The 20,589-nt window shown below is 64.5% G+C and overlaps 1 protein-coding gene across 1 annotated transcript in view; it reads left to right on the forward strand.

Moving 5' to 3' along the window:
- The window catches only part of RYR1 (ryanodine receptor 1), an 83,624-nt gene that overhangs the window by 20,830 nt on the left and 42,205 nt on the right, over positions 1 to 20,589 (forward strand). Inside the window, 26 exon segments of the mRNA XM_036405464.2 lie at positions 85 to 168; positions 1,393 to 1,552; positions 2,310 to 2,457; positions 3,420 to 3,631; positions 4,397 to 4,571; positions 5,076 to 5,284; positions 6,265 to 6,653; positions 7,487 to 7,613; positions 9,037 to 9,197; positions 10,291 to 10,456; positions 10,548 to 10,634; positions 11,547 to 11,773; positions 12,435 to 13,260; positions 13,366 to 13,443; positions 14,014 to 14,214; positions 15,389 to 15,500; positions 15,709 to 15,852; positions 16,235 to 16,508; positions 16,877 to 16,991; positions 17,065 to 17,197; positions 17,876 to 17,970; positions 18,061 to 18,196; positions 18,764 to 18,944; positions 19,412 to 19,523; positions 19,611 to 19,731; positions 20,411 to 20,580. Of these exon segments, the coding sequence (XP_036261357.1) occupies positions 85 to 168; positions 1,393 to 1,552; positions 2,310 to 2,457; positions 3,420 to 3,631; positions 4,397 to 4,571; positions 5,076 to 5,284; positions 6,265 to 6,653; positions 7,487 to 7,613; positions 9,037 to 9,197; positions 10,291 to 10,456; positions 10,548 to 10,634; positions 11,547 to 11,773; positions 12,435 to 13,260; positions 13,366 to 13,443; positions 14,014 to 14,214; positions 15,389 to 15,500; positions 15,709 to 15,852; positions 16,235 to 16,508; positions 16,877 to 16,991; positions 17,065 to 17,197; positions 17,876 to 17,970; positions 18,061 to 18,196; positions 18,764 to 18,944; positions 19,412 to 19,523; positions 19,611 to 19,731; positions 20,411 to 20,580 (4,843 nt within the window).

Below are 20,589 nucleotides of genomic sequence, written 5' to 3' on the forward strand. Positions count from 1 at the left end.
AGTTGGGGGTGCTGGATTTGTGGGTAGGGGGGCTTTGAGGAGGGGTCAGAGATTTTGGGGTGCTGATTTTTGGGGTGTCCCCAGGACGCTGCTGGCCCTGGGCTGCCACGTGGGGATGGCGGACGAGAAGGCCGAGGAGAACCTGAAGAAGATAAAACTGCCCAAAACGTGGGTTTGGGGGGGCTGGGAGGGGCTGGGGGGGCCCAGTTTGGGAGGGCTGGGGGTCCCAGTTTGGAGGGCTCTCTGTACTGGATCCCAGTTTGAGGTCCCAGTTTGGGATCCTTCAAAGAAAGTCCCAGTTTGGGGTGTCCCAGTTTGGGGGTGTCCCAGTTTGGGGGTGTCCCAGTTTGGGGATGTCCCCGTTGGGTTGGGGATGTCCCAGTTGGGTTGGGATGTCCCAGTAGGGTTGGGATGTCCCAGTTGCGTTGCGGATGTCCCAGTTGGGTTGGGATGTCCCAGTTGCGTTGGGGATGTCCCAGTAGGGTTGGGGATGTCCCAGTTGAGTTGGGGATGTCCCAGTTGGGTTGGGGATGTCCCAGTTGGGATGGGATGTCCCAGTTGGGTTGGGGATGTCCCAGTTGGGTTGGGGATGTCCCAGTTGCGTTGCGGATGTCCCAGTTGGGTTGGGATGTCCCAGTTGCGTTGGGGATGTCCCAGTTGGGTTGGGGATGTCCCAGTTGAGTTGGGGATGTCCCAGTAGGGTTGGGATGTCCCAGTTGGGTTGGGATGTCCCAGTTGGGTTGGGGATGTCCCAGTTGGGTTGGGGATGTCCCAGTTGGGTTGGGATGTCCCAGTTGGGTTGGGGATGTCCCAGTTGGGTTGGGATGTCCCAGTTGAGTTGGGGATGTCCCAGTAGGGTTGGGGATGTCCCCGTTGGGTTGGGATGTCCCAGTTGGGTTGGGATGTCCCAGTTGGGTTGGGATGTCCCAGTAGGGTTGGGGATGTCCCCGTTGGGTTGGGATGTCCCAGTTGGGTTGGGATGTCCCAGCTGGGATGGGGATGTCCCAGTTGGGTTGGGGATGTCCCAGTTGCGTTGCGGATGTCCCAGTTGGGTTGGGGATGTCCCAGTAGGGTTGGGATGTCCCAGTTGGGTTGGGGATGTCCCAGTTGGGTTGGGGATGTCCCAGTTTGGAGACCACTGAGAGGAGGTTTGGGGTCCCCACAGGTGGGGGCAGTTCTGGGGGCCCTGGGGGTGGTCCCACAGGTGTGTCCCCCCTGCCCAGGTACACCATGACCAACAGGTCAAGGTTGGGTTGGGATGTCCCAGTTTGGAGACCATGGAGGACGTTTGGGGTCCCCATGGGTGGGGGCAGTTCTGGGGGTCCTGGGGTGCCCCGTGGGGGTCCCGGGGTGGCCTGGGGGTGGTCCCACAGGCGTGTGCCCCCTGCCCAGGTACACCATGTCCAACGGGTACAAGCCAGCCCCGCTGGACCTGTCCCACGTGCGGCTGACGCCGGCCCAGCTGACCCTGGTCGATCGCCTGGCTGAGAACGGCCACAACGTCTGGGCTCGGGACAGGGTCCAGCAGGGCTGGACCTACAGCACCACCCAGGTGGGGACCTTCTGGGGACCTTCTGGGGACCTTCTGGGGACAGCACCGAGGGACCCCCACCCGCCCCCGGCATCCCCAAACCCTCCCGTGGACGCTCCAAAATCCGCCCTGTGTCCCCGTGGTGTCGCCGCCCTGTGTCCCCATGGCTGTGTCCCCATGGGGACACCTCTGGGGCTGTCCCCATGTCCTCATGGCCCTGAGCTGGTGTCCCCATGTCCCCATGGCCGTGTCCTCATGTCCCCACACCTGTGGGGTGTCCCCATGCCCCTGAGCTGGTGTCCCCATGTCCCCATGGCCGTGTCCTCATGTCCCCACACCTGTGGGGGTGTCCCCATGCCCCTGAGCTGGTGTCCCCATGTCCCCATGGCCGTGTCCTCATGTCCCCACACCTGTGGGGGTGTCCCCATGCCCCTGAGCTGGTGTCCCCACATCCCCACATCTCTGGGGGTGTCCCCATGCCCCTGAGCTGGTGTCCCCATGTCCCCATGGCCGTGTCCTCATGTCCCCACACCTGTGGGGTGTCCCCATGCCTCTGGGGGTGTCCCCATTCCCCTGAGCTCGCTGTCCCCATGGCCCCAGGCCTGGTGTCCCCACATCCCCACACCTCTGGGGGTGTCCCCATGCCCCTGAGCCTGGTGTCCCCATGTCCCCACCCCCCTGAGCTTGGTGTCCCCATGTCCCCACACCTCTGGGGGTGTCTCTACTCCCCTGAGCTTGGTGTCTCTGTGTCCCCATGGCTGTGTCCCCGCGTCCCCAGGACATCAAGAACAAGCGGAACCCTCGGCTGGTCCCCTACAACCTGCTGGACGAGGGGACAAAGGCCACCAACCGCGAGAGCCTGTGCCAGGCCGTGCGGACCCTGCTGGGCTACGGCTACAACATCGAGCCCCCCGACCAGGAGACGCGTGAGTGGGGGGCTCGGGGACATTTGGGGACATCTGGGGACATTTGGCAGCTGGTGGGACCGTTTGGGTGCCGTTTCTGGGGCTCTCTGGGTGCTGTTTTTGGGGTTCTGTATCCCATTTCTGGGGCTCTATGGGTGCTGTTTCTGGGGCTCTCTGGGTGCCATTTCTGGGGCTCTCTGGGTGCTGTTTCTGGGGCTCTCTGGGCACTGTTTTTGGGGTTCTGTATCCCATTTCTGGGGCTCTCTGGGGGCTGTTTTTGGGGCTCTCTGGGTGCTGTTTCTGGGGCTCTCTGGGTGCCGTTCCTGGGGCTCTCTGGGTGCCGTTTCTGGGGCTCTCTGGGTGCTGTTTCTGGGGCTCTCTGGGCGCTGTTTTTGAGGTTCTGTATCCCATTTCTGGGGCTCTCTGGGTGCCGTTTCTGGGGCTCTCTGGGTGCTGTTTCTGGGGCTCTCTGGGTGCTGTTTTTGGGCTCTCTGGGTGCTGTTTTTGGGGTTCTGTATCCCATTTCTGGGGCTCTCTGGGTGCTGTTTCTGGGGCTCTCTGGGTGCTGTTTCTGGGGCTCTCTGGGTGCTGTTTTTGGGGTTCTGTATCCCATTTCTGGGGCTCTCTGGGTGCCGTTTCTGGGGCTCTCTGTGTGCCGTTTCTGGGGCTCTCTGGGTGCCGTTTTTGGGCTCTCTGGGTGCTGTTTGGGTGCTGTTTCTGGGGCTCTCAGGGTGCCGTTTTTGGGGCTCTCTGGGTGCTGTTTTTGGGGTTCTGTATCCCATTTCTGAGGCTCTCTGGCTGCCGTTTCTGGGGCTCTCTGGGTGCTGTTTTTGGGGTTCTGTATCCTGTTTCTGAGGCTCTCTGGGTGCTGTTTCTGGGGCTCTCTGGGTGCCGTTTCTGGGGCTCTCTGGGTGCCGTTTTTGGGCTCTCTGGGTGCTGTTTGGGTGCCGTTTCCGGGGTGCTGACCCCCGTGTCCCCCCCAGCCTCGCAGGATGCGGTTCCCAGGGGTCCCCGCGCCCCCCGGCCGCGGCTGTTCCGCGCAGAGCGGGGCTCGGCCGTGCGCAGCGGCCGCTGGTATTTCGAGTTCCAGGCGGTGACGGCCGGGGAGATGCGCGTGGGCTGGGCCCGGCCCGGGCTGAGACCCGACACCGAGCTGGGCGCCGATGACATGGCCTTCGTCTTCAACGGGCACCGGGTGAGCGTGGGGACACGCCGAGGGGACACACGGGGACAGGCGGGGACAGGCAGGGACATGGGGGACATGGGGGACATGCAGAGCCTGCTGGGGACACACAGAACCTACTTGGGACACACAGGGACAGGCAGGGACACGGGGGACACACGGGGACAGGCGGGGACAGGCAGGGACATGGGGGACATGCAGAGCCTGCTGGGGACATGTGGGGACACACAGAGCCTGTTTGGGACACACAGGGACAGGCAGGGACACGGGGGACACACGGGGACACACGGGGACACGCGGGGACACACGGGGGACATGCAGAGCCTGCTGGGGACACGTGGGGACACACAGAGACACTCAGGGACACACAGAACCTACTTGGGACACACGGGGACAGGTGGGGGACACTGGGGACATGTAGGGACACTCAAGGACACACAGGGACACACAGAGCCTGTTTGGCACATGTGGGGACATTCAGGGATGCACAAGGACACACAGGGACACTCAGGGCCACACAGAACCTGTTTGGGACACATGGGGACACACAGGGACAGGTGGGGACACATGGGGACACGCAGAACCAGCATGGGACGCTTGGGGACACTCAGGGACCCCCAGAGTCCCCCGGGGTCCCACTGTCACCTTCTGTGACCCCCTGGTGTCCCCTGTGTCCCCTGGTGTCCCCTGTGACCCCCTGGTGTCCCCGGTGTCCCCTGGTGTCCCCGGTGTCCCCTGGTGTCCCCTGTGACCCCCTGGTGTCCCCGGTGTCCCCAGGGCCAGCGCTGGCACGTGGGCGGGGAGTCCTTTGGGCGCCCCTGGCAGGCTGGGGACGTCGTGGGCTGCCTCATCGACCTGGGCGAGTGCCACATGAGCTTCACCCTCAATGGGGAGGTGCTGATGGGGGACGCTGGCTCTGAGGTGGCCTTCAGGGACTTCGAGGTGGCCGACGGTGAGGGGGGGGTCCGGACTGGGCTTGGTGACACCTCCCCGGTGTCACCTGGGGCTGGGGGAGGAGGGGGACGGATCTGGGGGTGGTTCTGGGGGGGTTCAGAAATGGGTCTGGGGGCAACAGAAATGGGTCTGGGGGTTCAGAAATGGGTCTGGGGGCAACAGAAATGGGTCTGGGGGTTCAGGGATGGGTCTGAGGGATCCAAGGATGGGTCTGGGGGCTCTGGAATGGGTCTGAGGGATCCATGGATGGGTCTGGGGCACCAGGGATGGGTCTGGGGGATCCAGGAATGAGTCTGAGGGATCCAGGGATGGGTCTGGGGGGTCTGGAATGGGTCTGGGGGATCCAGGGATGGGTCTGGGTGCTCCAGGAATGGGTCTGGGGGCTCTGGGATGGATCTAGGGGCTCTAGGATGGATCTAGGGGCTCTGGGGTGGGTCTGGGGGCTCTGGGGTGTGTCTGGGGGCTCTGGGGGTCTCAGTGCTGCCCCCCCCGTGCCCCCCAGGCTTTGTCCCCGTGTGCAGCCTGGGGCTGGGCCAGGAGGGCCACCTGAACCTGGGCCAGGACGTTGGCACCCTGCGCTACTTCGGCATCTGCGGCCTCCAGGAGGGCTACGAGCCCTTCGCCATCAACATGAAACGGCCAATCGCCCTCTGGTTCAGCCACAGCCTGCCCCAGTTCATCCCAGTGCCCCCCGAGCACCCCCAGCTCGAGGTGAGGGGGCTTTGGGGGGCTTTGGGGGGGTTTGGGGTCCCCATCGCCCTCTGGTTCAGCCACAGCCTGCCCCAGTTCATCCCAGTGCCCCCCGAGCACCCCCAGCTCGAGGTGAGCGGGGTTTGGGGTGTCAAGAGTCCCTAAAATTCTCCAAGGGTCCCCAAAACGGGGTGACACCCCCATCTCTGGGGGTTCCCTGTCCCTGAGTGTCCCCAAAATTAGGGGAAGTGTCCCCAAAATGAGGTGCAGTGTCCCCAAAATGAGGTGAAGTGTCCCAAAACGAGGGGAAGTGTCCCCAAAATGGGGGGAAGTGCCCCAAAACGAGGGGAAGTGCCCCCAAAACGAGGTGAAGCATCCCCAAAATGAGATGAAGTGCGCCCAAAATGAGATGAAGTGTCCCCAAAATGAGATGAAGTGTCCCCAAAACGAGGGGAAGTGTCCCAAAATGAGGTGAAGTGCCCCCAAAACGAGGGGAAGTGCCCCCAAACAGGGTGAAACATCCCCCACCACCGTGTCCCACCATCCCCGGGTTTCCCCCTCCCTGTCCCCCTCCCTGTCCCCTCCCTGTCCCCTCCCTGTCCCCCCGGTGCCACCCCCGGTGCCACCCCCGGTGCCAGCCCCGCTGTCCCCCCAGTGCCACCCCCGGTGCCACCCCCGGTGCCAGCCCCGCTGTCCCCCCAGTGCCACCCCCGGTGCCACCCCGGTGCCACCCCCGGTGCCAGCCCCGCTGTCCCCCCAGTGCCACCCCCGGTGCCAGCCCCGGTCCCCTCCCTGTCCCCCCGGTGTCCCCCCGCTGTCCCCCCGGTGTCCCCCCGGTGCCAGCCCCGCTGTCCCCCCAGTGCCACCCCCGGTGCCAGCCCCGCTGTCCCCCCGGTGTCCCCCCGCTGTCCCCCCCGCTGTCCCCCCGGTGCCAGCCCCGCTGTCCCCCCGCTGTCCCCCCGCTGTCCCCCCGGTGCCAGCCCCGCTGTCCCCCCCCGCAGGTGACCCGCCTGGACGGCACCGTGGATTCCCCGCCGTGCCTGCGGCTGTCGCACCGCAGCTCCGGGACGCCCGCGGCCCCGCCGGAGCTGCTGTTCCTGCGGCTCAGCCTCCCGGTGCAGTTCCACGCCACGTTCCGCTGCACGCCCGGCGCCACGCCCCTGCCCCAGGCGCCCCCTCCGGAGCCCCCCGAGGATGCGGCCGCCGAGCCCCTGTCCGAGTTCGAGCGGCTGCGGCGCTCGGCCGGGCCCCGCAGCGCCGAGGGCGACGAGGGGACCGAGAAGGGACCGGCGGGGGCGGCCCCCGGTGCTGCCGCCGCCGCCTCCCGGGAGCCGCCGCGGGGAGAGAACGAGAAGGACGCGACCACCGAGAAGAGCAAGACCAGGAGGGGGTGCGTGGGGCGGGGGGCAGCGAAAGGGGGGTCCCCAATATTGGCTGGGGGGCAGCGAAAGGGGGGTCCCCAATATTGGCTGGGGAGGCAGCGAAAGGGGGTAGGGGGCAGCAAAAGGGGGTGGGGGGCAGCAAAAGGGAGTACCCCAATATTGGCTGGGGAGGCAGCGAAAGGGGGGTCCCCAATGTTGGCTGGGGGGCGGCGAAAGGGGGCACCCCAATATTGGCTTGGGGGCGGTGAAAGGGGGTGGGGGGCAGCAAAAGGGAGTACCCCAATATTGGCTGGGGAGGCAGCGAAAGGGGGGTCCCCAATATTGGCTGGGGGGGCAGCGAAAGGGGGTACCCCAATATTGGCTGGGAGGCAGCAAAAGGGGGGTCCCAATATTCCTGGGGAGCAGCAAAAGGGGGTGACAGCCATCCCTAGGGGGTCCCCAATATTCCTGAGGGTCCCCAAAAGGAGGTGGCAGCCAGAGCTGGGGGATCCCCAATAACCCTGAGGGGCACGAAAAAGGGGTGGGTGGTGCTGGGGGGCAGCAAAAGGGGGTGACACCCATCCCTGGGGGCTCCCCAGTCCCTGAGGGTCCCCAAAAGGGGGTGACACCCATCCCTGGGGGCTCCCCAATAACCTTGAGGGTCCCCAAAAGGGGGTGACACCCATCCCTGGGGGCTCCCCAATAACCTTGAGGGTCCCCAAAAGGGGGTGACACCCATCCCTGGGGGTGTCCCTGAGCGTCCCCAGTCTGGCCCTTAAGGGGTGTTGCTGGGGGCATTCCCTGGGTGTTGGGGGGTCCCTGGGGGTCCCCAGAGCGGGGTGACCCCCCCGGTGCCCCCCAGGTTCCTGTTCAAGGGCCGGAAGACGCCGTTTGCGCCCCCCCCCGCGCCCCCTCCCGTGCCCCGGCTGGAGGAGGACGTGGTGCCCGATGAGCGCGACGACCCCGAGGTCATCATGAACACCACCACGGTATGGACCCCCAAAACCCCAAAATCCCCCCAAAATCCCCAACCCCCGAGGTCATCATGAACACCACCACGGTATGGACCCCCAAAAACTCCAAAATCCCCCCAAAACCCCAAAATCCCCAAGCCCTGAGGTCATCATGAACACCACCACGGTATGGACCCCCAGAAACTCCAAAATCCCCCCAAAATCCCCAACCCCCGAGGTCATCATGAACACCACCACGGTATGGACCCCCAGAAACTCCAAAATCCCCCCAAAATCCCAAAATCCCCAACCCCCGAGGTCATCATGAACACCACCACGGTATGGACCCCCAAAACCCCCAAAAACCCCCCAAAACCCCAAAATCCCCAAGTCCTGAGGTCATCATGAACACCACCACGGTATGGACCCCCAAAAACTCCAAAATCCCCCCAAAATCCCAAAATCCCCAACCCCCGAGGTCATCATGAACACCACCACGGTATGGACCCCCAAAAACCCCAAAATCCCCCCAAAATCCCCAAGCCCTGAGGTCATCATGAACACCACCACGGTATGGGACCCATGAGATCCCCCCAAAACACCCTGTCCCCCTGTCCCCTGTCCCTGTGCCCCTGTCCCCATGTCCCTGTCACTGTCCCCATGTCCCTGAACCTGTGGCTGTCCCTGTCCCCGTGTCCCTGTCCCCATGTCCCTGTGTCCCTGACACTGTCCCTTGTCCCCAGTACTATTACTCGGTGCGGCTGTTTGCGGGGCAGTGCCTGGCTGGGCTGGGTCACCTGTCCCTGTCCCCGTGTCCCTGTCCCCGTGTCCCTGTCCCCGTGTCCCTGTCCCCGTGGCTGTCCCTGTGGCTGTCCCCATGTCCCTGACGCTGTCCCTTGTCCCCAGTACTATTACTCGGTGCGGCTGTTTGCGGGGCAGTGCCTGGCTGGGCTGGGTCACCTGTCCCTGTCCCCGTGTCCCTGTCCCCGTGTCCCTGTCCCTGTCCCCGTGTCCCTGACGCTGTCCCTTGTCCCCAGTACTATTACTCGGTGCGGCTGTTTGCGGGGCAGTGCCTGGGTGGGCTGGGTCACCTGTCCCTGTCCCCGTGTCCCTGTCCCTGTCGCTGTCCCTGTCCCTGTCCCCATGTCCCTGACGCTGTCCCTTGTCCCCAGTACTATTACTCGGTGCGGCTGTTTGCCGGGCAGGAGCCGGGCAGTGCCTGGGTGGGCTGGGTCACCTGTCCCTGTCCCCATGTCCCTGTCCCCGTGTCCCTGTCCCTGTGTCCCTGTCCCTGTCCCCGTGTCCCTGACGCTGTCCCTTGTCCCCAGTACTATTACTCTGTGCGGCTGTTTGCGGGGCAGTGCCTGGGTGGGCTGGGTCACCTGTCCCTGTCCCTGTGTCCCCGTGTCCCTGTCCCTGTCCCTGTCCCCATGTCCCTGACGCTGTCCCTTGTCCCCAGTACTATTACTCGGTGCGGCTGTTTGCTGGGCAGGAGCCGGGCAGTGCCTGGGTGGGCTGGGTCACCCCCCACTTCCACCAGCACGACCCCGACTTTGAGCTGAGCCGCGTGCGCAGCGTCACCGTCACCATGGGCGACGACCGCGGCAACGTGCACGACAGGTACCCCACGGGGACCCCAAAACGGACCCCAAAGAGACCCCAAATGGGATCCCAAAAGGGACCCCAAATGAGATCCCAAATAGACCCCAAAAGAGACCCCTAGACAGGATCCCTAAATGGGACCCTAACAGGACCCCAAAGGGAGCCCAGAAGGGACCCCAAAAGGGGATTGCCAAACAGGACCCCAAAACGGACCCCAAAGGGACCCCAAAGAGACCCCAAATGGGATCCCAAAGAGACCCCAAATGAGATCCCAAATAGACCCCAGAAGGGACCCCTAGAGGGGATCCCTAAATGGGACCCTAACAGGACCCCAAAGGGAGCCCAGAAGGGACCCCAAAAGGGGATTGCCAAACAGGACCCCAGGTGGGACCCCAAAGAGACCCCAAAAGAGACCCCAAATGGGAACACAAAGGGATCCCAGAGAGACCCCAGAGGGACCCCAAATGGGATCCTAAAGGGACCCCAAAGAGACCCCAAAAGGGACCCCTAGATAGGATCCCTAAATGGGACCCCAAACTGGATCCCAACCAAATAGGACCCTAACAGGACCCCAAAGGCACCCCAAACAGGGTCCCAAATGGGACCCCAAAATGGGACCCCTAACAGGGCAACTGCCCCATGGTCTGGGGTATTTTTGGGGGGTTCTCACCCCCTTTTTCCCCCCAGCATCACGCGCAGCAACTGCTACATGGTGTGGGGGTTAAATAGGTGAGGGGTCCATGGTCTGGGGGTATTTTGGGGGGGGTCTCACCCTCTTTTTCCCCCTCAGCATCAAGCGCAGCAGTTGCTACATGGTGTGGGGGTATTTTGGGGGGTTTTGGGGTATTTTGGTGGGGTTTTGGGGGTCTGACCCCCTCTTTCCCCCCAGCATCAAGCGCAGCAACTGCTACATGGTGTGGGGGTTAAATAGGGGAGGGGTCCATGGTGTGGGGGTATTTTGGGGGGTTTTGGGGTATTTTGGAGGGGGTCTCACCCTCTTTTTCCCCCTCAGCATCAAGCGCAGCAGTTGCTACATGGTGTGGGGGTATTTTGGGGGGTTTTGGGGTATTTTGGTGGGGTTTTGGGGGTCTGACCCCCTTTTTCCCCCCAGCATCAAGCGCAGCAACTGCTACATGGTGTGGGGGGGGGAGTTTGCGACCCCCACCCAGCAGGCCAGGGTGTCCCACACTGACCTGGTCATCGGCTGCCTGGTGGACCTGGCCACGGGGCTCATGACCTTCACAGCCAACGGCAAAGAGATCAACACCTTCTTCCAGGTGAGCTGGAACCCCTCCCCTGACACCCCCCAGGTGAGTTTTGGGGGTCCCAGCCCACCCCGGGGGTCTCACAGCAGCGCTGTCCCCGCAGGTGGAGCCCAACACCAAACTGTTCCCGGCGGTGTTCGTGCAGCCCACCACCCAAAACGTGCTCCAGTTTGAGCTGGGCAAGCTCAAGGTGAGGACTGGGACCCCCACCAGGTGGGTGGTGGGGGAATGAGACCCCCCAAAACCTCCTGGGACCACCCCTGCACTCCAAAACCCCCACACCCCAAGGTCATCATGAACACCACCATGGGATGAGACCCCCCCAAAACCTCCTACCCACACCCTAAACACCCTAAACCCTCATTCCTGCACCCCAAAACCCCCCAAATCCCCAGATCATCATGAACACCACCATGGTACAGGACCCCTGAGACCCCCCCAAAACCCCCCGAACCCCCAGATCATCATGAACACCACCATGGTACAGGACCCCTGAGACCCCCTCAAAACCTCCTACCCACACCCTAAACACCCTAAACCCCCCTTCCTGCACCCCAAAACCCCCCGAACCCCCCGATCATCATGAACACCACCATGGTACAGGACCCCTGAGACCCCCCCCAAAACCCCCCAAACCCCCAGATCATCATGAACACCACCATGGGATGAGTCCCCCTCAAAACCTCCTACCCACACCCTAAACACCCTAAACCCCCATTCCTGCACCCCAAAACCCCCCAAACCCTCAGGTCATCATGAACACCACCATGGTACAGGACCCCTGAGACCCCCCCCAAAACCCCCCAAGCCCTCAGGTCATCATGAACACCACCATGGTACAGGACCCCTGAGAGCCCCCCAAAACCCCCCAAAACCCAAATCCCCCCCTACCCCCGAGGTCATCGTTTGGGGGGGGGTTATTGGGGGTGGACAGGGACTGGGGCACAACTGGGAGCACTGGTGAGGTGATTCAGGAGCTGCCAGGTGGAACAAGGAGAGCTCTGGGGCAGATCTTTGGGGTCTGCAGGGCGACCCAAGAGGAACTCAGTGCCGGGGGTCTCTGGGGGTCCCCCTGACACCGCCGTGTGTCCCCCCTCCCCAGAACATCATGCCCATCTCGGCGGCCATGTTCAGCAGCGAGAGGCAGAACCCGGCGCCGCAGTGCCCGCCCAGGCTGGTGATCCAGCACCTGACGCCGGTCACCTGGAGCCGCATGCCCACCGAGTACCTGGCCGTGGAGAGCGCCCGGCTGGGCGAGCGCCAGGGCTGGGCCGTGGAGTGCTCCGAGCCCCTGCAGATGATGGCCCTGCACATCCCCGAGGAGGACAGGTGCGTGGGGACACCCCCAGGGACACCCCCAGTCTCGTGGGATTCTGTCCCACAGGGTCTCATCCCAGAGATGCCATCCCCAGGGTGCTCACCCCAAAGGTCCCAGCCCCAGGAGACCTTGGGGGTCCCCATCCCAGGGGTCTCAACCCCAGGAGAGCTTGAGGTGTCATCCCAGAGGGACATGGGGCCCTGTCCCCTTGAGGTCTCACCTCCAGGGGTCCCATCCCCAAGAGACTTTGGGGTCTCACCCCAAAAGTCCCATCCCCAGGAGAGCTTGGGGTTTTATCCCCAGGAGACCTTGTGCTCCCATCCCAGGGGTCCCACCCCATGTATCCCTCCCCTGACCCCCATTCCCTGTCCCCCCAGGGCTCCCATCCCATATCCCCCCATTCCCTGTCCCCCCAGGGCTCCCACCCCATATCCCCCCATTCCCTGTCCCCCCAGAGCTCCCACCCCATATCCCCCCATTCCCTGTCCCCCCAGGGCTCCCACCCCATATCCCCCCATTCCCTGTCCCCCCAGGGCTCCCACCCCATATCCCCCCATTCCCTGTCCCCCCAGAGCTCCCACCCCATATCCCCCCATTCCCTGTCCCCCCAGGGCTCCCACCCCATATCCCCCCATTCCCCACACCCCAGCCCGACTCCCCTTTCCCCCTCAGGTGCATCGACATCCTGGAGCTGTGGGAGCGCGAGGAGCTGCTGCAGTTCCAGTGCCACACCCTGCGCCTCTACTGCGCCGTGTGCGCGCTGGGCAACAACCGCGTGGCGCACGCCCTGTGCAGCCACGTGGACCAGGCCCAGCTGCTCTTCGCCATCGAGAGCCCCGAGCTGCCGGGACCCCTGCGGGCCGGCTACTACGACCTGCTGCTGGCCATGCACCTGGACGCGGCGCAGCGCGCCCGCTCCTCCATGAGCGCCGAGTTCATCGTGCCCATCACCGAGGCCACGCGCGCCATCGCGCTCTTCCCCGGCGGCGGACGCTGCCCGGGACCCCCGGGCGTGGGGCCCAGCGCCTGCCTGAGACCCCAGCCCCATTTTTCAGAGCCTTGCTTCATCCGGGCGGGGGGCGGCGGGGGGCGGGCGCCGCTCAGCCCGGCCATCCCGCTGGACGAGCTGGGAGCCAAGGCCATGCGCATGCTGGCCGAGGCGGTGGCCGGAGGGGGTCCCCACGCCCGGGACCCCGTGGGGGGCAGCGTGGAGTTCCAGCTGGTGCCGGTGCTCAAGCTGGTGTCGGCGCTGCTGGCGGTGGGAGCGCTGGGGGACGGCGACGTGCGGCGCGTGCTGCGCATGATCGAGCCCCGCGTCTTCGGAGAGGGACGGCGGGAGGAAGGCGAGGAGGAGGAGGAGGAGGAGGAGGAGGAGGTGAAGGCCATCGAAGCTGGCGAGGAGGAGAAGGAGGAGGATGAGGAGGCAAGGAGGAAAAAGGCCGTGGAGGCTGGAGAGCTGGAGGAGGAGGAGGAGGAGGAGGAGGAAGAGGAGGAGGAAGTGAGGAGGAGGAAGGCCATCGAGGCTGGAGAGCTGCAGGCGGAGGAGGAGGACGAGGAGGAGGCCAGGAGGACGAAGGCCATTGAGGCCGGGGAGGTGCAGGAGGAGGAGGAGAAGGAGGAAGAGGAAGAGCTGGAGGAGGGGCTGCTGCAGATGAAGCTGCCGGAGTCGGTCAAGCTGCAGGTCAGGGAGGGCACGGGGGTGGCGGTTTGTGTCCCCTCGCTGTCCCCTCTCCGTGTCCACCTCGTGTCCCCTCCCTGGGCTCATGTCCCTGATGTCCCAATGTCCCTGACGTCCCCAATGTCCCTGATGTCCCGATGTCCCTGACATCCCCCTGTCCCTGATGTCCCCAATGTCCCTGACATCCCCCTGTCCCTGACGTCCCCGATGTCCCTGACATCCCCGATGTCCCTGACATCCCCCTGTCCCTGATATCCCCCTGTCCCTGATGTCCCAATGTCCCTGACATCCCCCTGTCCCTGACATCCCCCTGTCCCTGACGTCCCCGATGTCCCCGTGTCCCCAATGTCCCTGACATCCCCCTGTCCCTGATGTCCCCAATGTCCCTGACATCCCCATGTCCCTGACATCCCCTTGTCCCTGATGTCCCCCTGTCCCTGACATCCCCCTGTCCCTGATGTCCCAATGTCCCTGACATCCCCCTGTCCCTGATGTCCCCGATGTCCCCGTGTCCCCAATGTTCCTGACATCCTCGATGTCCCTGACGTCCCCGATGTCCCCGTGTCCCCGCAGATGTGCCACCTGCTGCAGCACCTGTGCGAGCGGGAGCTGCAGCACCGCGTCGAGGCCATCGTGGCGTTCTCGGAGCGCCACGTGCAGCGGCTGCAGCGGGACCAGCGGCGGCGCTACGGGCGCCTGATGCGCGCTCTGACCATGTCGGCAGCCGAGACCGCCCGGCGCACGCGCGAGTTCCGCTCGCCCCCGCAGGAGCAGGTGGGGACAGAGCGGGGACAGAACGGGGACAGAGCGGGGACAGAGCGGGGACAGGGCGGGGACAGAGCGGGGACAGAGCGGGGACAGAGCGGGGACAGAGCGGGGACAGAGTGAGGACAGAGTGGGGACAGAGTGAGGGCAGAGCGGGGACAGAGTGAGGGCAGAGTGAGGGCAGAGCGGGGACAGAATGAGGACAGGGTGGGGACAGAGCGGGGACAGAGCGGGGACAGAGCGGGGACAGAGTGGGGACAGAGCGGGGACAGAGCGGGGACAGGATGGGGACAGAGCGGGGACAGAGCGGGGACAGAGCAAGGACAGAGTGGGGACAGAGTGAGGGCAGAGTGGGGACAGAGCGGGGACAGAATGAGGACAGGGTGGGGACAGAGCGGGGACAGAGTGAGGGCAGAGTGGGGACAGAGTGGGGACAGAATGGGGGCAGAGCGGGGACAGAATGAGGACAGGGTGGGGACAGAGCGGGGACAGAGTGAGGGCAGAGTGGGGACAGAGTGGGGACAGAGCAAGGACAGAGTGGGGACAGAGCAAGGACAGAGTGGGGACAGAGTGAGGGCAGAGTGGGGACAGAGCGGGGACAGAGCAAGGACAGAGTGGGGACAGAGTGAGGGCAGAGTGGGGACAGAGCGGGGACAGAATGAGGACAGGGTGGGGACAGAGCGGGGACAGAGTGAGGGCAGAGCGGGGACAGAGTGGGGACAAGAATGGGGGCAGAGTGGAGACAGCACGGGGACAGAGTAGGGACAGAGTGGGGACAGAGTGAGGGCAGAGTGGGGACAGCACAGGCACAGCAGGGACAGAGTGAGGGCAGAGTGGGGACAGCATGGGGACAGAGCGGGGACACTGCAGGGACAGAGTGGGCACAGAGCAGGGACAATGTGGGGACACTGCAGGGACACCTTAGGGACACCCCTGAGGATGTGGCTTTGGGTGAGAGAATGAGGATGTGCCTGGGGACACTGCTGGGGACAGGGCCTTGGCTGGGATGTGCCTGGGGACACCTTGGGGACACGGCCTTGGCTGGGATGTGCCTGGGGACACGTGAGGGAACTGTGGGAATGGGGGGATCTGGGGGCAGGGTGTGGGGACAAGGGACACGTGGGGCACACAGGGAGGGATGGTCCCGTGACCTGGTGTCCCCCCCGTGTCCCCGTGTCCCCAGATCAACATGCTGATGCAGTACAAGGGAGGGGCTGAGGATGAGGAGTGTCCCGTGCCTGGGGACATCCGGGACGAGCTGCTGGACTTCCACAATGACCTGCTGGCCCACTGTGGTGAGGGGGGGACAGGGACAGCCCCTGGGCCTGGGGACACCCCTGGGCTTGGGGACACCCCCAGTGGAACTGGGATCTCGCCATTGGAACTGGGACCCCCATTGTGGGACCCCAGAGACCCCCAGGAGCACAGGGACTCCATCCAGGGACCCTGAGGCCCCCCCTTGGGGACACAGGGACACCTCTATGACCCCCCCTTGTCCCGCAGGCATCGAGCTGACGGAGGAGGAAGAGGAGGAGGAGGAGGAGACGTCGCTGCGGCAGCGGCTGCTGGGGCTGGTGCAGAAGGTGGTGGGGGTCCGGGGCCCCCCCAAGGAGGAGGAGACCCCCCCCGAGGAGCCCCCGGTGCCCAGTGAGGAGGGGACAGGGGGGTGGGGACAGGGACACTCAGCCGTGTCCGGGACATGGCTGAGGTGGCAGCAGGGGGACACACAAAGTGTCCCCAAGGAGTTGGCCAAGGTGTCCCCAAGGTGCCAACCAAGATGTCCCCAAGGTGGCAGCACTGCCGGAGCTGATCTGGCAGACCATGGGCACAGGAGTCACTGTCCCTATTGTCCCCATTGTCCCTGCTGTCCCCAGTCACGCTGCAGGAGCTGATCTCGCAGACCATGGTGCACTGGGCGCAGGAGTCACTGTGTCCCCAATGTCCCCAATGTCCCTGATACCCCCATTGTCCCCCATGTCCCCAATGTCCCCAATGTCCCCAATGTCCCCAATGTCCCCGCTGTCCCCAGGCACGCTGCAGGAGCTGATCTCGCAGACCATGGTGCACTGGGCGCAGGAGTCCTTCATCCAGAGCCCGGCGCTGGTGCGGGCCATGTTCAGCCTGCTGCACCGGCAGTACGACGCGCTGGGCGAGCTGGGCCGGGCCCTGCCCAAGGCCTACGCCATCAGCGCCACCTCCGTGCCCGACACCACGGCCCTGCTCGAGTGCCTGGGCCAGATCCGCTCGCTGCTCATCGTGCAGATGGGCCCCGAGGAGGAGAACCTCATGATCCAGAGCATCGGGTGCGTGGCAGCCCCGGGGTCACCCTGCGTCCTCCCTGTGTCCTCCCTGTGTCCTCCCTGTGTCCTCCTTGTGTCCTCCCTGTGTCCTCCTTGTGTCCCCCTGTGTCCTGTCTGGGTCACCCTGGGTCACCCTGTGTCCTCCTTGTGTCCTCCTTGTGTCCTCCTTGTGTCCTTGTGTCCCCTGTGTCCTCTCTGGGTCACCCTGGGTCCTCTCTGGGTCCCCCTGTGTCCCCCTGTGTCCCCATCCAGCACCCTGAGAACCCCCCAAACTCCCCAGATCTGCCCCTGAGCACCCCATATCCCACCCTGAACACCCCATAACCCCCTCCCAGCCCCCCAAATCATTGACCCCCCCCGTGCCCCCCCAGGAATATCATGAACAACAAGGTGTTCTACCAGCACCCCAACCTGATGCGGGCGCTGGGCATGCACGAGACCGTGATGCAGGTGATGGTCAGCGTGCTGGGCGGTGGTGAGTCCAAGGTGAGCCCCCACCCCTCTGGGTGCCCCCCTCGGGACCCTCCCGGAGCTGCCCTGACCCCCCGGTGCCCCCCAGGAGATCCGGTTCCCCAAGATGGTGACCAACTGCTGCCGCTTCCTCTGCTACTTCTGCCGCATCAGCCGCCAGAACCAGCGCTCCATGTTCGACCACCTGGGCTACCTGCTGGAGAACAGCGGCATTGGTCTAGGTGAGACCCCTGGGACATCCCCGTGTCCCCAGTGCCACCCCTGTCCCCTCCCTGCCATCCCCTGGCCCCTCTGTGTCACCCCCACCTGGGCTACCTGCTGGAGAACAGCGGCATTGGTCTAGGTGAGACCCCTGGGACATCCCCGTGTCCCCAGTGCCACCCCTGCACCCCCAGTGCCACCCCTGTCCCCTCCCTGCCCTGGGCTACCTGCTGGAGAACAGCGGCATTGGTCTAGGTGACACCCCTGGGACATCCCCGTGTCCCCAGTGCCACCCCTGTCCCCTCTCTGCCACCCCCTGGCCCCTCTGTGTCACCCCCACCTGGGCTACCTGCTGGAGAACAGCAGCATTGGTCTAGGTGAGACCCCTGGGACATCCCTGTGTCCCCAGTGCCACCCCTGCACCCCCAGTGCCACCCCTGTCCCCTCCCTGCCCTGGGCTACCTGCTGGAGAACAGCGGCATTGGTCTAGGTGAGACCCCTGGGACATCCCCGTGTCCCCAGTGCCACCCCTGTCCCCTCTCTGCCACCCCCACCTGGGCTCTCACCCCCCCCCCCACCCTTCCTTGTCACCTCTGTCCCCTCCAGTCACCTTGGGGGTCCTTTAGGACACCTTGGCGGGCGGGGGGGGTCTCTGTCCCCTGTTGTCCCCTGACCTCTGTGTCCCTGTTGTCCCCAAGGCATGCAGGGCTCCACCCCCCTGGACGTGGCAGCCGCCTCCGTCATCGACAACAACGAGCTGGCGCTGGCCCTCAAGGAGCAGGACCTGGAGAAGGTGGGGACAGCCCCGTGTCCCCCCCATGTCCCCTGTGTCCCTCCATGTCCCCTGGTGTCCCCTGATGTCCCCTGGTGTCCCCTGGGGCAGGTGGTGACGTACCTGGCGAGCTGTGGGCTGCAGAGCTGCCCCATGCTGCTGGCCAAGGGCTACCCCGACATCGGCTGGAACCCCTGTGGGGGTGAGAAGTACCTGGACTTCCTGCGCTTCGCCGTCTTCGTCAACGGTGAGACACCCCAGGTGTCCCTCAGGTGTCCCTCAGGTGTCCCCAAGTCCCCTTGAGGGAGTCCCTGTGTCCTCCCTGTACCCCTCATGGCAGCACTACGTGGACTTTCTGTGCTTTGCCATCTTTGTCACTGGTGGGAGACCCTCAGGTGTCCCCCAGGTGTCCCTCAGGTGTCCCTGTGTCCCCTCATGGAACCTCCCAGGTGTCCCCCTGTCCCCTCCTGTGGGTTTGTGTTTTGGGGGGCCCATTTTAGGGGTCCCTGTGAGTTTTGGGGGTCCTGTTCCTGCAGGGCAGAGCATGGAGAAGAACCCAGCTTGAGGTTCCCAGTTGGATTCTCCGGGACTTCCTGTGCTGGGGGTTTTGGGGTTCCCTGTTTTAGGGGCTTTGGGATTCCCTGTTTTGGGGGTTTAGGGGTTCCCTGTTTTGGGGGTTTTGGGATTCCCTGTTTTAGGGGCTTTGGGGTTCCCTGTTTTAGGGGTTTAGGGGCTCCCTGTTTTAAGGGATTTTTGGGTTTGTGTTTTGGGAATTCTGGGGTGTCCCTGTGACCTTTGGGGTCCCGTTCCCCAGGGGAGAGCGTGGAGGAGAACGCCAACGTGGTGGTGCGGCTGCTGATCCGGCGCCCCGAGTGCTTCGGGCCGGCGCTGCGGGGCGAGGGGGGCTCGGGGCTGCTGGCGGCCATCCAGGACGCCCTGAGCATCGCCCAGGACCCCGCACGGGACGGGCCCAGCGGCCGCAGGGAGAGGAGGCCGTGAGCACCGGGAGTGGGATTGGGGTTGGGATTGGGATTGGGTAGGATTGGGATGGGGACCCCGCCCAGGATAGGCCCAGCGGCCGCAGGGAGAGGAGGCCATGAGCACCGGGAGTGGGATTGGGGCTGGGTGGGATTGGGATTGGGATTGGGAATGGGAATGGAAATGGGAATGAGACTGGAAATGGGAATGAGACTGGAAATGGGATTGGATGGGGTTGAGAATGGGACTGGGATTGGGATTGGGAATGGGGTTAGGGTAAGGATGAGGATGAGGATGAGGATGAGACGTCCATGATGAGACATGCAAGTGAGGACGAAGACAGAACAGAGTGGGCATCAAGCCGTGAACAGGAGGAGGATGAAGATGGGCTGGAATGGGGTGGGGTGAAGATGACAATACTGGGATGGCCTGGGAGGACCCCAGGGTGACCCCCTGACCCCTCAGACCCCCCGTTGCCCCCCAGGTTTGGACCCGAGGAGCCCCCCGAGGAGAACCGGGTGCACCTGGGCCACGCCATCATGTCCTTCTACGCCGCCCTCATCGACCTGCTGGGCCGCTGTGCCCCCGAGATGCACGTACGGACCTGGGGGGTTCGGGGGGGCTCAGGGGGGTCCTGGGGGGGTAAGGACTCAGGGTGTGACCCCCCCATGTGACCCCCACAGCTGATCCAGGCGGGGAAGGGGGAGGCCCTGCGGATCCGGGCCATCCTGCGCTCGCTCGTCCCGCTCGAGGACCTGGTGGGGATCATCAGCCTCCCCCTGCAGATCCCGGCGCTGGGAAAAGGTGGGGAGGGGTCCCCAAACCTGGGGAGGGATCACTGGGATGGGGGACACCCCAAAATCTGGGGACCTGGATCAGGGACACCCCAAAATGTGGGGAGCTGGTGGGGATCATCAGCCTCCCCCTGCAGATTCCAGCACTGCGAAAAGGTGAGGAGGGGTCCCCAAACCTGGGCAAAGGGACACCCCAAGATGTGGGGACTGGCATGGGGGTCATCAGCCTTGGCGGCTATTTGGGGAGTTTTGGGGTGCCCTGAATTTTGGGGTCCCGCAGATGGGAATGTGGTGGAGCCCCCCATGACCACCAGCCAGGCTGGGGGGCTCTGGGGATGCCAGGATTTGGGGAATTCCTGGATGTTTTAGGGTTTGGGGCTGTTTGGGGAGTTTTGGGGCGCCCTGAGCTTTGGGGTCCCGCAGATGGGAACATGGTGGAGCCCCCCATGGCCACCAGCCAGGCTGGGGGGCTCTGGGGATGCCAGGATTTGGGGAATTCCTGGCTGTTTTAGGGTTTGGGGAGTTTTGGGGCGCCCTGAGCTTTGGGGTCCCGCAGATGGGAACGTGGTGGAGCCCCCCATGGCCACCAGCCAGGCTGGGGGGCTCTGGGGATGCCAGGATTTGGGGAATTCCTGGCTGTTTTAGGGTTTGGGGAGTTTTGGGGCGCCCTGAGCTTTGGGGTCCCGCAGATGGGAACGTGGTGGAGCCCCGTATGGCCGCCAGCTTCGTCCCCGAGCACAAGGCGCCCATGGTGCTGTTCCTGGACCGCGTTTATGGGGTGCAGAACCAGGAGTTCCTGCTCCACGTGCTGGAAGTGGGGTTCCTGCCCGACATGCGCGCGGCCGCCTCGCTGGACACGGTGAGGGGC

Source organism: Molothrus ater, chromosome 39 (genome assembly GCF_012460135.2).
Source record: "Molothrus ater isolate BHLD 08-10-18 breed brown headed cowbird chromosome 39, BPBGC_Mater_1.1, whole genome shotgun sequence".
Lineage (NCBI taxonomy): Eukaryota > Metazoa > Chordata > Aves > Passeriformes > Icteridae > Molothrus > Molothrus ater.